At 54.3% G+C, this 12,926-nt stretch overlaps 1 protein-coding gene across 2 annotated transcripts in view; it reads left to right on the top strand.

Moving 5' to 3' along the window:
• SLC6A17 (solute carrier family 6 member 17) overlaps window positions 1-3,266 on the top strand; it is a 52,625-nt gene extending 49,359 nt beyond the window's left edge. For both annotated transcript variants that reach the window (XM_065907202.1, XM_065907212.1), the window contains exons 11-12: window positions 391-553; window positions 1,040-3,266. In XM_065907202.1, coding sequence (XP_065763274.1) covers window positions 391-553; window positions 1,040-1,408 — 532 coding nt within the window. In that variant the 3' untranslated portion in view covers window positions 1,409-3,266. The remainder of the gene's footprint in view (window positions 1-390; window positions 554-1,039) is intronic.
• Window positions 3,267-12,926: the final 9,660 nt, after the last annotated feature.

Below are 12,926 nucleotides of genomic sequence, written 5' to 3'. Positions count from 1 at the left end.
CCCAATGGTTAGAAACCCCTTCTGCCTTTGGACGCCAGGGACAGGCACTTCTACCTCCCTTCCAGCAGGGGGAGTCTCGAGCCAGGTCAGTGTGAGTGGGGTTGGGTGCCCAGGAAAGCCCTCTGGAGCCTATCCACGCGCCCAGGGCGTGTCCTGTGGCCTGTACCCTTTCCCTGCGTGAGATGTGATGTGACATAGTCAGAGTAAGCTAGAGGAGGTCAGCAGAGGCTTTTCAGAGGCCAGCAGGGCCACAGAATAATGTACTGAATGTGAAGAATGGAAGAGCCTGGACAGAAGGGACTGGTGAGTGAAGGCTTTGGAGGAGGAGTCGGGGCATTGGGCAAGTGCTGCGGGGGTGCCGACTTCTGCACTCTCTGCTGCTCCTGGCAGGTTCATGCAGGAACTGACGGAGATGCTGGGCTTCCAGCCCTACCGCTTCTACTTCTACATGTGGAAGTTCGTGTCTCCGCTGTGCATGGCTGTGCTCACCACGGCCAGCATCATCCAGCTTGGGGTCACGCCCCCGGGCTACAGCGCCTGGATCAGGGAGGAGGTGAGAGCGGGGGCCCGAAACCCCAGGGATCTGGGGTGGCATCTTCCCAGGCCTTTAATACAACAAGTAATAGAGATGAACCCTTACAGGGCAACTACTTGGTGTCAGGCCCCACTCGGGGCTCTGCACATCTGATCTGTAACCTTTTCAACAACCCAAAGAGAGAGGTGGTTTTATTGCTATCACACAAATGGGAAAATAGGCAGAAAGGTGAATGCACTTGTCCAGTCTTTCTAAGCCATGTTTCCCCTCCCTGCGGATGACTCTGTGACCAGCCCAGCTTTATACAAGTGTAGAAACTGAGATCTGGGGAGCCTCAGCCCTTAGCCAAGGGGACCAGCGGACCTGAGGATCAGTGCCTGATGACCCCAGCTCTGCCAGTGCCTGGGCAGTGGGGGAGGGATGGGAGTGGGCAGGAGGAGTCTGAGAGGGTGAGGCTGCTGCAGAGCGAGGCAGGCAGCAGGGCTCACCTGTGTGCGCCCCTAGGCTGCTGAGCGCTACCTGTATTTCCCCAACTGGGCCATGGCCATCCTGATCACGCTCATTGTCGTGGCCGTCCTGCCCATCCCCGTGGTATTCGTCCTGCGGCACTTCCACCTGCTCTCCGACGGCTCCAACACCCTCTCCGTGTCCTACAAGAAGGGCCGCATGATGAAGGACATCTCCAACCTGGAGGAGAACGACGAGACCCGCTTCATCCTCAGCAAGGTGCCCAGTGAGGCGCCCTCCCCCATGCCCACTCACCGCTCCTATCTAGGGCCTGGCAGCACATCACCCTTAGAGACCAGCGGCAACCCCAATGGACGCTACGGAAGCGGCTACCTCCTGGCCGGCACCCCTGAGTCGGAGCTGTGACCACTGCCCTGCCCTGCCCGCCTCACTCCCCGCCACACACACACACACACGCCCAGCCAGCCCACGTGTCCCTATCTGGCCTCTCCTTCCAGGCCAGGCCCAAGGCCCAAGGAGTGGGGCTCTGCCCTGCCTCATCCCCCACCCCTGTCCCAGCCGACTTCTGCTCCGTAGATCTGAGTGGGGGTTGGGAGAAGCTCTGTCCCCCGAACTAAGCCCCCAACCCAGCTAACCTTCCGAGATCGTCTTACCAAATTGCAGCTGAGTAACTGGAACCACCCAGCAGTCCCGATTCCTGGCACAGGGGAGTCTCCAAGTGGCTACTCTGGAGTTCGTTCCTCCTTCCCGCTCCTCCTGGTACCTGCAGCTCTTAGGTCTCGGAGCCCCTTAGGTCTGTGCTGCCAGGTTGTGGCTCTGGCGAGAGGCATCGGGACGGGTTAGGCAGGGTGTCCTGTCCCAGAGATGCCCGACTGAAGGTTAGTGATGGGACAGAGGTGCCAGGACTCAGGACTCTGACTTGGGGATGGAGTCTGCAGAAATCCCCAAGCTTGGTTTGGTGAGGCAGATAGCTTCCTCTGGTTTGAGCATGAACCATGGCAGCAGACGTGGTGAGATGAGGGGGCTCCTTGGCACCTTAGCACCCAGCTCAAGATGGACCCTCCAGTGTCCTCGGCCTTGCCTGGGGGGTGTGGGGAGTGCTCCCACATCCTGCCTGAGAGGGCGATGGTTGGCCCCAGAACCATTCCCACCTCCCTTAGGGCTGAGCCTGCCTGCCCTCCCACCCCTGTCCTGGAGCCCAGAGTGGTGCCTCTGCCTATGCCCTCGGAGAGGAGAGGTTTCCAGGGCACACCTGATGGTTCACAGCACAATTCAGATGATCTGGAGCACAATTGTGAAGCACACCCCTCCCCTCTCGCCCAGGGCCTGACTCTCTTGCTAGTGGCAGCTTCTCTCCTGGAACAGGGGTCCCTGGAGTTCAGGGGCTCACACCCAGAGAAAGTGGTAACTTCACTGTCCCTCCGGGCCACCGCCACTCTCCTTGGATAAGCACAGCTACCCGGCGTGTGTGGACACCTCAGAAGCCTTTCCCAGGCTGCCTGGTCAGTGGCAGGGAGGGCCGCATGCAGCGCTGGGGACACGGAAGCTGCCCAGGGCAAGGGCCTGGACTCTGTCCTGGGTCCCAGCCTTGAAGCATCCCCACCCACGCTTACCTTCACTCCCCCAGGATAGGGCTGTCCTCAGAGTGTAGGTTAAGAGGATTAGGATCTGATTGGAGGTCAGAAGTGTGCAGAGTGATGAATGGACTGATGAAAGGATGCAAGGATGGATGGATGGAAGGAGGGAGAGAAGGGACAGAGGGAGGGACTGGCTGGGACAGCAGACCTCCATCTCTGAGAGCTGTGGTGCGCACGGCAGGGACAGGCCATGGTGCTTGGCCTGAGTCACTCTTGTGCCTCTGAGTGCTCTCAGCACTGGCAGGGGCACAGTAGCCCCAGATCGGCTTCCCCCATCCCACTTGGGGTCCACTTGCCATCTCTCTTCCTCATCCCTTCCCCACACATGCTCCCATTTCTAGCCCTCTCAGCCCCACCTGTCCTTCCTGAGAGTATGAGGGGAGGGGGGATCCACATCTACACAAAGACATGAGCTTTGGGGGCACAACATCCCGCCTTAGGCACCCCCTCACCTGACAGCACCTCCTACCTGGCCCTGTGCCTAACCCCGAGCAGAAATAGCAACAGGAAAAGCAAGGCCCCAGGAGAGACACTACTATATATACTCTTCTATATATTCTATTTCTATTGTATATTCAATCTGTACATGTGGGTGTAAATGCTGTTAAATGACAAACCCAATATTATACTGTGGCTGGTGGACTATTTTCATCCTCAGTGCTGTACAGATCTATTTTCATTGTATATTTGATATATTTTTAATTTTGTAGCGTGTGGCTGGACCAGGCCCTATCGTGCCAGCCTGTGACAGGGTGGCTGAGCTGGGGCCGTCTGCTTGGTCCTGTGGGCTTGGTAGTGCTTATAGCTGCTGCCGTAGGCTGGGCCCATCCTGTTGCGTCTCTGCCATTAGACATGAGGCCCGAAGCTTGGTGTGTGTGTGTGTGTGTGTATGTGTGTGTGTGCACATATGTGGGTGTGCGTAGGGTGCTGCTCTATGACTCCTAGTGTTCACGTTCCTGAAGACCATGCTGCCTCCTCCTCTCAGCTACGTTAGGCAAGGCCTCAGGGTAGAGTCTTGTGGGAAGCCTGTGAGAAAAGCATATGTCTCTTGCTGGTGACTTACTGCCTTCACACCATCAGGCTTGCCAGAAACAGGAAATGAGGGGTCTTAAGGGGTGGGAGAAGCCTGCACATTTATTTTCCAGCCAGACTTCTGGCTGTGCCCACTGGCGTCACAAGCTCTTCATCCCCGGGGAAAGTGCTGGGTTTCTGAAGATGCTGAGGCCCCAAGGGGGCATCATCTCAGAGCGCCTCTGTCCTGCGTTTGCCCTTGAGACATCCCTGACAGTGCTCAGAGAAGACTCCTGCCCCTCCTCCGTGTTTCTGACACACACACCTCTGTGCTCACTCTCAGGGGAGCTGGGAGTGGGCGGGCCCAGTGGGGTCAGGAGTAAGTGGGGCATCTGACAGGTAAGAGCCAGCCCTACATTCTCTGGAGGAGCAGGAGGTGGCCAGAGAGGCCGGGCCCCTGGGTTCCTGCACAGAGTCCCCAGGAGGCTCCTTCGGTGCTGTCCATGCAGCGCCCACAGGGAACGGGCAGACTCCTGCGCATGGCGGGGTGGGGCGGGCAGGGGTGTCCCTGAAGGAGTCCCTGGTCCCTGGTCCCACCTCTGCCTGGCCCCCAGCCCCCGTCACCAGCTTCTTGCTCAGGGAGCCCCCTCCGCTGAGGCAGCCTGAAGCCTGAGTGAGACCCATGTGGGGTGGATGGGTGGGCACACAGGTTGATGCCCACCGGACTGACTTGTGCCCTTGAGCAATAAGTCCGTGGGGACTGCTGCTTTCCTAATGCCAGGAAGAGACCTCTCAAGTCAGCCTATAGGATGTGAGGCTGGGGGTCAGAACCGGCATGGTCCCGGGCCCGAGCAGGCCTGCAGTGTTACAGGCAGGGGGCTGCCCTCTGCCCTTCTCAGCTGCACTACCCGCCTCCCTTGCCACCGGAATACAGGCTGGGACACGTTTGACACCCTGAGCCCCCACCTGGCCCCGAAACGGGCCTGCTGCCCCTTCACTGGAGCCTAGTGACTGGAGTAGAGAAGGAGGCCCAGAGTCCCTTCTCATCGCAGGCACTGCTTTGTGCAGACCCAAGCACACACGGCCAGCAGCCCTTTCAGTCTGGCTTAAGTTCAGAGTGATTCCAGTCCACATGTCCCACACTGGTCAGAGCCCTGGGTCAAGGACACTCAGCCAGGGGAGGGGATGAGGCATTGTCACCCCTGAAGCCCCTCCTTCCTCTCTGCTCCCCACATGGTGTACAATAAAGTGTCTGTTCTTACCAAACCCCTCGCCTTTCTGACCTGCTCCGGGATCAGGGAGGGGGGTGGGGGAGGTCACAGATCCTGAGGACAGCTTTGGGGTGAATGCCTGGGTTGGGGGGGTGGGCGAGGACCACTGTGGGAGTCTGGAAGCTGCCTGGCTGTCCACTTGAGGAGCCAGGGGCATGAGGAAGGGCATGCATTTATTTCCCTAGGAATTATCCAGAATGGTTGACAGCACATACCCTGGCAGCAGGCCTTATGGATTCCAAGTAGTTCACACGTCTAACCTCCTGTGATCACAGAGTAACAGCTCAGAGGTGTACCGTTGTCCAGGTTTTTCCAAGTGAGGGAAATGAGGCTCCATCTGATGGAGTTCCTTGTCTGTGTACAAGGTGTCAAAGGGGAAATTCTTGCCCTGCTTTACTGCTGGGAAGAAAGCCGGTCAGTTCTGCCAGGGCGGAGGTGGGGAGGGCTGGGGTGGGAAGGTCCGGAGGCCTGGGAGTCAGGTAGGGGCAGCAGGGGACTGGAGAGTTCTCCAGAAGCAGGCCGTGGTGTAAATTCCGAGGGAATGGCTCATCTCTTCAAGGTAGCTAGCTCTTTCGCAAACTTCATTAGAAGGTAGAGATGAAATATGAGACTGTACATTGCTTGTTTTCTCAAAGTTCAATCTCAAGTATTATGAGCATCTACTGAATGCTCAGCTCTGAAGAACAGAATGAGCTGAGGGGGTAGGGGAAGCACTATTTTGCTCACTCTCAAGGAGCACAGACATTGGAAGAAGCAAAAAGTGTGGCTCCTGGGGGAAGCCCCACCCCACAGCACCCCACTCCAGTCTAGAATGAGGCTGCCTGATCCCTGACACAGCCTAGGTCCCCCAAGGAGCCTTCCATTTCCTTTTCCTGCCACAGAGAAGAAAGTGTTGTTCCAAGAACAGCCACCAGATGGCATAACAACATCGCTCTCCAGCTCTTAGTCCACTTAACGTTTCTCCAACTCCATCTCTCATTCCTTGGTGGGCTAATTTGTTCTTGAGCAATCATTTATTAAGTGTCCACCATGAACAGACTCTGTGCCAGCTATGAATATACAAAGATAAATAAATACGCACCCACTGTTCTGAGTTTGGAGAAGGGAGCCCCTCCTCTCCCACCCACCATCTCCAAATCTCTCAAACAGGGGAATGTGTTGGTGCTAAAAATATCACTCCTTGAAAATTAATTCAATTCTTTGTTTGGAAGTAATGTTTGGGGTTGAAATGCCTACCCTAAAGGACACATTGATTCACTAAGAAGCAGTATCACAAATACTTGAGTTTTAGGGAGTTGCAGTCAGACTTCCCAAGTTCAAGTTCAAATGCCAACTAGACCTTCTGCTTCCTGAGAGAATAACTAGAGCAAGTTATTTAACCTCTCTGAGCTTTAATTTTAGTCTGTAAGATAGGTAATAACGAATGGATTGAATGAGATAACATGTTGTTATGTATCAATTTACTCCAAAGCTCAGTGGCTTGAAACAACCATTTTATTATATCGTGTGGTTTTTTTGGGTGAGGAATTCAGGCAGGGCTTATCTGTGTGGCTCTTCTGGTGGCAACTGAGGTTGCTCAGTGGTATTCAACTAGCAGATGAGCTGGTCCAGAGGGCCCAAGGCAGGCTCACTCACATTCATTCAAGTGACTGGCGCCTCAGTGAGGACGGTTGGCAGGCTAAGCTCACGCATGCCCCAGACAACGAGACTCCACAGCACAGTTCACACCCGGGTGGCCAGACTTGTCTGCGATGGCTCAGGTTACCCAGAGACCATTTCAAGAGACAGGAGGTGGGAGCTGCCAATTCTGAAGGCCTGGGCCTGGAAAATGGCACAGGGTCGCTTCAGCTGTCCTCTGTGGCCACAGTATCTGCCCCGAGTTAGTGGAAGGGCATACAGACCTCGCCGGTTGATGGGAGGGGAACCAAAGGATTCGTGGCCTAGTGCAGGATGCGGAGATCTTCAGTCACTGGCATCTGAGTGGGGCACAAACAAGTGAGTCCTCACAGGGAGGTGAATGGTTAAGCTTGGGCCCTGCCCTGGGAGCAGACAGGGAGGAAGAGAAGGGCATGCGGGCAGGGGACATGGGAGACAACTTCTTTCGCCGCATGTTTGCCCAGGCCGGTGGCATGAGGTAGGTTTGAGTCATGGCTCTACCGTCAACCCTGCCACGTGAGGCAAGTCCCCGAACCCTCTAAACCTCCACTTTCTAAAAGGAGGAGAACAAAATCCCTTCCTCACAGAGACATTGGGAAGGAAAAATGAAGTCCTTGTAGTAAACCTGCTGGAATCCGGTATAGAATTCTTTCTACACTGGAATAGAATCGGAGTTCATTAAATATTAGCTTCCTTTCTTCTTGCGACCAGAGTACATTCATGCGCCTGCTTCCTTCCAGGGCCCCCGTCACCCTTGCAGTGAGTCATTTTCCCAGAGCTATTCAGAAAGGTCAATCTCAGCCTAAAACTCAAAGAAACCAAGGAAGGAGGGGAGAGAAGGCATCATTTGAAGGAAAGGGAATATCAAAGTGTGGAGGTCTCACCAGTCCCACACACCTTCCTACCCCCCCAACAACCATAACCAGCCATAGAGCCTCACCCAGCCCCACCCCCAGGGCCTTGGACAGAAGGAGCAGGCTTCTACAGACCATAGGCATGTGGTGGCACTTTTTTTTTTTTTAAGGCCTCAAATTCTTTAACACTTCAAGGGAATGGAGTCCATGATCCACCCCTGGAATCTGGTGGGCAAAGGCTTCCTTTGACCAATAGAATATGGTGTAAGTGATGTTACATGATTTCTGAATCTAGATTAGAATAGGTTATGCCACTCCCACTGGGAGTTCTGGGGAAACCCAGCCACCTTCTAAGAAGTGCAACTATCCTGAGACCAGCCTGTGCCAGAGAGGACATGTGTTTGCAGGTGTTCTGTTGACAGCTTCAGCCAAGCTCCCAGCCAACAGCCAGCATCAACTGCCAGCCACATGGACGCACCTTGGTGAACATCCAGCCCAGCTGAGCTTCAGATGTCTGCAGCCCTGACTGACACATCTGCTTGAGGCTGTATGAGGAACTCTAAGCAAGGGCTGTCTAACAGTCTTTCCTAACTCCTGACCCATAAAATCATGAGCAAAATACAAAGCTTGTTGGATTTACACCATGAAATCTGGGTAATTTGTTTTACAGCAATAGTAACCAGAATATGAACCTTAGTGCTGATCTGGCCCAACTTTCTCATAGAACAGTCAGGGAAATGGAGGCCCAGCAATCAGAGAATTCAGAGCCCGGAAATCAGAGCCTCATGAACCATGGAGTTAGAGTCAAAGGGCTGAAAGGGACCCGAGTGTCAGTCAAGTGGGGGCAAAACAGGCCAAACTGGGTTTCTTCCAATCCAGTGCACCCTCCAGGATAGCAAGAAGCTGACAGGGAGGGCTCCGGCCTCTCCTACCCTCATCCCACTGCCTCTTTAATTCCATCCTTCAAACATAAACCAAATGTTTATGAGCACCTGGGACTGTGCTAAGCACTGAGTATATACAAAGAAGGATCAGGCAGGGTCCCTGCTTTTTAGAAGCAATAATAATCTGACTTGGCATGTCCTGTCCCTGTTATATTCACCTGTGCTAGGGACTCTCCTGCATTTACTTACATAGTGGGAAGAAACCCTGTGAAATGGGGAGAAGACCATGTCTGTCACTCAGCAAGCACCCAGCCTTTATTAGGATTACTCCATGTGAGCCATGGTGCCCCTCCGCCCTTGGCTCCCTGGGTCAGAGCTGGCTGCCTTCTAGGTCTATCTGCTCTTCCCAGAGCTGACCAAGCAGGGAAGGACCCCTAGGCTTCATGAGCATCCAAGAGGAGCCAAAGTTTTTTCTGCCTCTCCAGACACCGCATTACTTTCCCCAAGACCCTGCTAGAGGGGATCGGGCCCATCAGGACTAATGAATACACTAATGGAATAAACCAGTTTTGCTGGAATTCGGCCCAACTGGGAATAATCTGTACTCTTCTAGATGGAGAAGCGCTGAGTGCCAAGGAGTCTTACCAGCTGGGCCCTGAGCTCCTGTGTGTGCACGGGCACTCTCGCTGTCCACCCCCAGGCTAGGTCTCTACCTCAGCATCCTTGAGCCAGGAGGGCTCTGGGGGTCCACTTAGCTGCCCCGATCCTGTGCTTCCCATGGACACTGTTCTGCCTGCAGAAGCCACATGGACCCCAGGTCCTTCTTGACCCTTGGCGCAACCCCAGACCCAGCGCTCTCTGCCAGCAATCACTGCTGCTCCTCAGGCCTGGAATCTCTCAAGGAGAAAATGCCTGTGAGTTGACACCCAGGTCCCTTCCAGCCTTCTGACTCCAAGTTCATGGTTTATGATACTCTCAGTCCTGGCTAGGCCTGAGCTTGCAGTCTACACCCTTCTGGTCCTTTCCCTTTAAGAGCTGGGCCACCAAAAGGCCATCTTTGGAATTCCCCTGGGGCCCCAGATACACCTTCATTAGGATTTTCACTGCAACCCAGCCCTGTCTTCAGCCCTTGTGCAGAGCCCTTCCAGTTGACCTCTGCAAGGCCTGGTGGACTGTCTTAATGTCTAGGTACTTCCCAGATCCCTCCTGGGAAGGCTATCAGAATTTGATTTGGAGCCCGAAAGTCTCTGCAGGCTGCTTGGGGGTGGGGATGGGAGGCAGGATAAAGTGAAGTGATAAGCACAGAGGAGGTTTCAGCCTCCACTCGTCCGCCCTACTCTCCCTCCACAAGGGGAAAAGCTCTATCACCCTCTGCCTCAGTGACGATGGCTGATAAAGCAATTCAATTAACCAGTCTGGGAAGCAGGGAAGGCTGGGAGAGGATGCTGGCTCCTTGACCTGTATCTGAGGGAAGAGGGGTCAGTCCTTGGCTGGAGCTGGAATACCAAAATGGAGATATGTGAATAGCAATGGTTAGGCCCTTGGCTTGGAACCCACGGGCCTGTTGCTAGGTCTGGAGCCCCTCAAAACAAGCAGAGTCCAAAGAAAAAAATGGAGAGGAGACTGGGTGGTTCATGTCATCCCAAAGTGGTTGAGTCCTGCACCAAGTAGGAAATCCGGAAGTGTAAATAGCTTTGATGTCAGGCTTTCAAGCCTTCTGGATCAGCCTCAGCCCTAGGAGAGGAAGTGCCTTATTTGAGGGGCCATTCCAGAGCCAACACCCCCCCATCCAGGCCACCCTGGGATCAAACACTGCTCTCTTTTCTTTTTATTTACCATACCTTTACTCCTACTGAGGAAAACACACTGTGGCTGACACTTAAGCATGAACTGGCTCCCAGATGGATGTCATTTCCAGATAGCCAGAAGAAACCTGAGCATGCCGGGAATGAAAGTGGAGAAAAGGTGGTAATGAAGGGAAAGAAGTTTGTGGAATTGAGAATTTCCAACTGTGACTGCTTTGTGGTCTTGCTGAAAACTGTTGGTTATCAAGGTCTTGGAGCAATGGAAAAGGGAGAGAGCAAGCTGAGTCCCAGATGGGAAAGAGAACCTGAGGTCCTGGAATTGATGGCCCCTTTTGGTCTGGAGCATGGCATCCTAGCGCCACCAGGGGGCAGCACCTACCCATCCACAGCATGTCGTCACGTGGTTGGCTGAGCAGGGGGCTCTCTCCTTCCTGGATTCTGAGCTCTGAGGAAATAGGAGGTCCTCATACACACAGAATAAAGGGAGACAAGCCCTATGAGGCCAACTGCCACATACTGAATTCTCCAGAAAATTTCAGAGAGGCTCAGGTAACAGATTAGCCCAGAGCTCTAGGATAAAACGTTCAGCAAGTGGTGAGGTCTTCTCTGGAGGCCTCTGGCCTGAGGCAGAGTCCCCTACTCCAGGAGCTGGGCGGTATGCTGCGACAGAGGCCCTCCACCCAGTTCTCTTTCTCCCCACTGCCTCTCCCTTTCGGTTACTCCTTCTGGCTTCCCCTACCCCCATCCCAGTTTTCTGATCTCCAGGCCTCCCTTTTTCCCTGGTAGCTTTCTTCCTCCACCCATCTCCCCACAGTCTTCTCACCATCTACACACCCTGCAGTGTGGAAACACCAAGAGAGCAGAGATGTACCAGGGCAAGGTTGGAGGGTCTATGTTTTGTTCATTGATTTCCAGTGCCTGGAATAGCTTCTGGGACATAGTAGATATTCAAGAAATATTTATTGAATGAACAAGTGACTTAGGAGTGGGATGCTGGCATGGCTTTTTTCACCTCTCCCACCCACCCTCAACAACCTCTCTCATTTCTTGGAATGACTGAGTTCAACCACCCTGAAGAATGGAAAGTAGGGGAGAGACCCCAAGGGAGTTTGCCAGGACACAGTCAGCTAGGGCTTTAAAGCTATTCATTACAGTCAATTCTTTAATACCCTTGTTGTGAGTCTTACTTGCTCATTCTAGCTTCTGGCTTGTCCTGGATCTTCTCTTCCCAGTCACATTTGAGAGATTTCTTTTTCACTGCAGCAAACTCAAAGTCAGCTAAACTCTGAAATGCCAGCATCAGATCCAAGGGGTAGGGAGACTAGGCACAAAATGAGTGCCAGCAAATTTGTGTTTCTGATTACAGTCCAGAATGCTGTTTAACTTGTCTGTGTGTTAGTAGAGATTACTGATCATCATCACATTATTTTGCTTTTTCTGACCTCATTAAGGATGAGACTTTTGCTTATAAGGAGTCCCCATATTTGTACTGGACTTCTAACCTTTCCTCAGAGCTATAGCCAGATGGTGCACAGGTGTCCGGGGAGGTGTGTCAATCACCTTGCATTTCTGCTTTAAAATCCTTCTTACGGTGATCTGGACAGATACGGAGGCTTGCCTAAAACTGTAAAAAAAAAAAAAATCATTAAAAAAAAGGACTAATTTAAAGATGTGGAAGAGTTCTGGACTTAACAAATAAAAACAAATGAATCTGGACATTGCTTTTGGATTGAAGCCAATGCAGTCGGGCTACTGCCTAATATTTTGGGTATGGCAGCGTCTCAATCACTTAGCAAGCAGGTTCTCAGAGGCAGGCACTGTGGGAGCTATCAAGATGAAAAAGCAGTGTGGCGTGTTAAGAGCTCAGGGTCGGAGAGCGGCGATGTGACAGAAAAAGGGCAAAGTCAATTTGCAATGAGTCAAACAGTAGAACCTGGAGGGAGTCACAAGGTGTGGCATGGATGCTTCCTATGTGTCCCCTGGGACAACGATGAGCCACGGCTTTAACCTAACGATCTTTCAGGGCCACCTGCCCCACACCTGTAACAGCGCCAGGACTACGCTTTTCTTCCACCCAGAACAGGATCTGCTTTTCTGCCCAAGGCCGCCGGGTGCCTTATTGCCGGCGGGGCCTTCGGTGACTGTAACAGACGCCAGCATCAGGACGACGGGGATCTTGAGCCCAGTTGGGGGCGGAGTCGTCAGGAGGCCCTAACACAGTGTCTGGGGCAGGAGGGGGCAGCCTCTTCCTAGCGACACTGTCTCTCCACTCTTTTCTCCCTCCCGGCCTCCAGTCGGCCACAATTAAACCGCAACAGAGCGATCAGCTTGATCGGGAGGAGGAAACGGGATCGGCCAGAAGGGGCAGGCGGAGGTTAGAGGTCAGAGGTCGAGAGCGCTTCGGTGGCCGCGGGACTGCAGTGGGAGGAGCTGCGGGTTCTCGGAAGGCGGGGAGCGGGGCCGAAGGGGGCGGGAGAGGATGGCGGCGGAGGCGCGCAAGAGCGGCGCGCAGGCGGCAAGCGGGTTACGCGCCTGGCTGAGCTGGGCTCGGCTTGGCTCCACGGAGGAGCGCGGAGCTCGGCCGCCGGGGCCCTGCAGCTAGCCTGGTCGGCCTGGAGCCGCGCCCCGCCCACCCCTCCCTGCGGAGGGCGCGCCCGAGCGAGGCGGGGCCGGGAGGAAAAGGCGCCAGCGGAGTGGCGTCCGCTGCCAACGCCGGAGGGAGACGGAGAGCCCTCGGAGACGCAACCCAACGGCGTGGAGGCAACCCCCGTCCCTAGGCCACCTCTCGCCCGCCCCCTGCTGCGG

Source organism: Muntiacus reevesi, chromosome 1 (assembly GCF_963930625.1).
Source record: "Muntiacus reevesi chromosome 1, mMunRee1.1, whole genome shotgun sequence".
NCBI lineage: Eukaryota > Metazoa > Chordata > Mammalia > Artiodactyla > Cervidae > Muntiacus > Muntiacus reevesi.
Note: the sequence above shows the minus strand (reverse complement) of the source record. Positions and strands in the feature narration are given on the sequence as shown.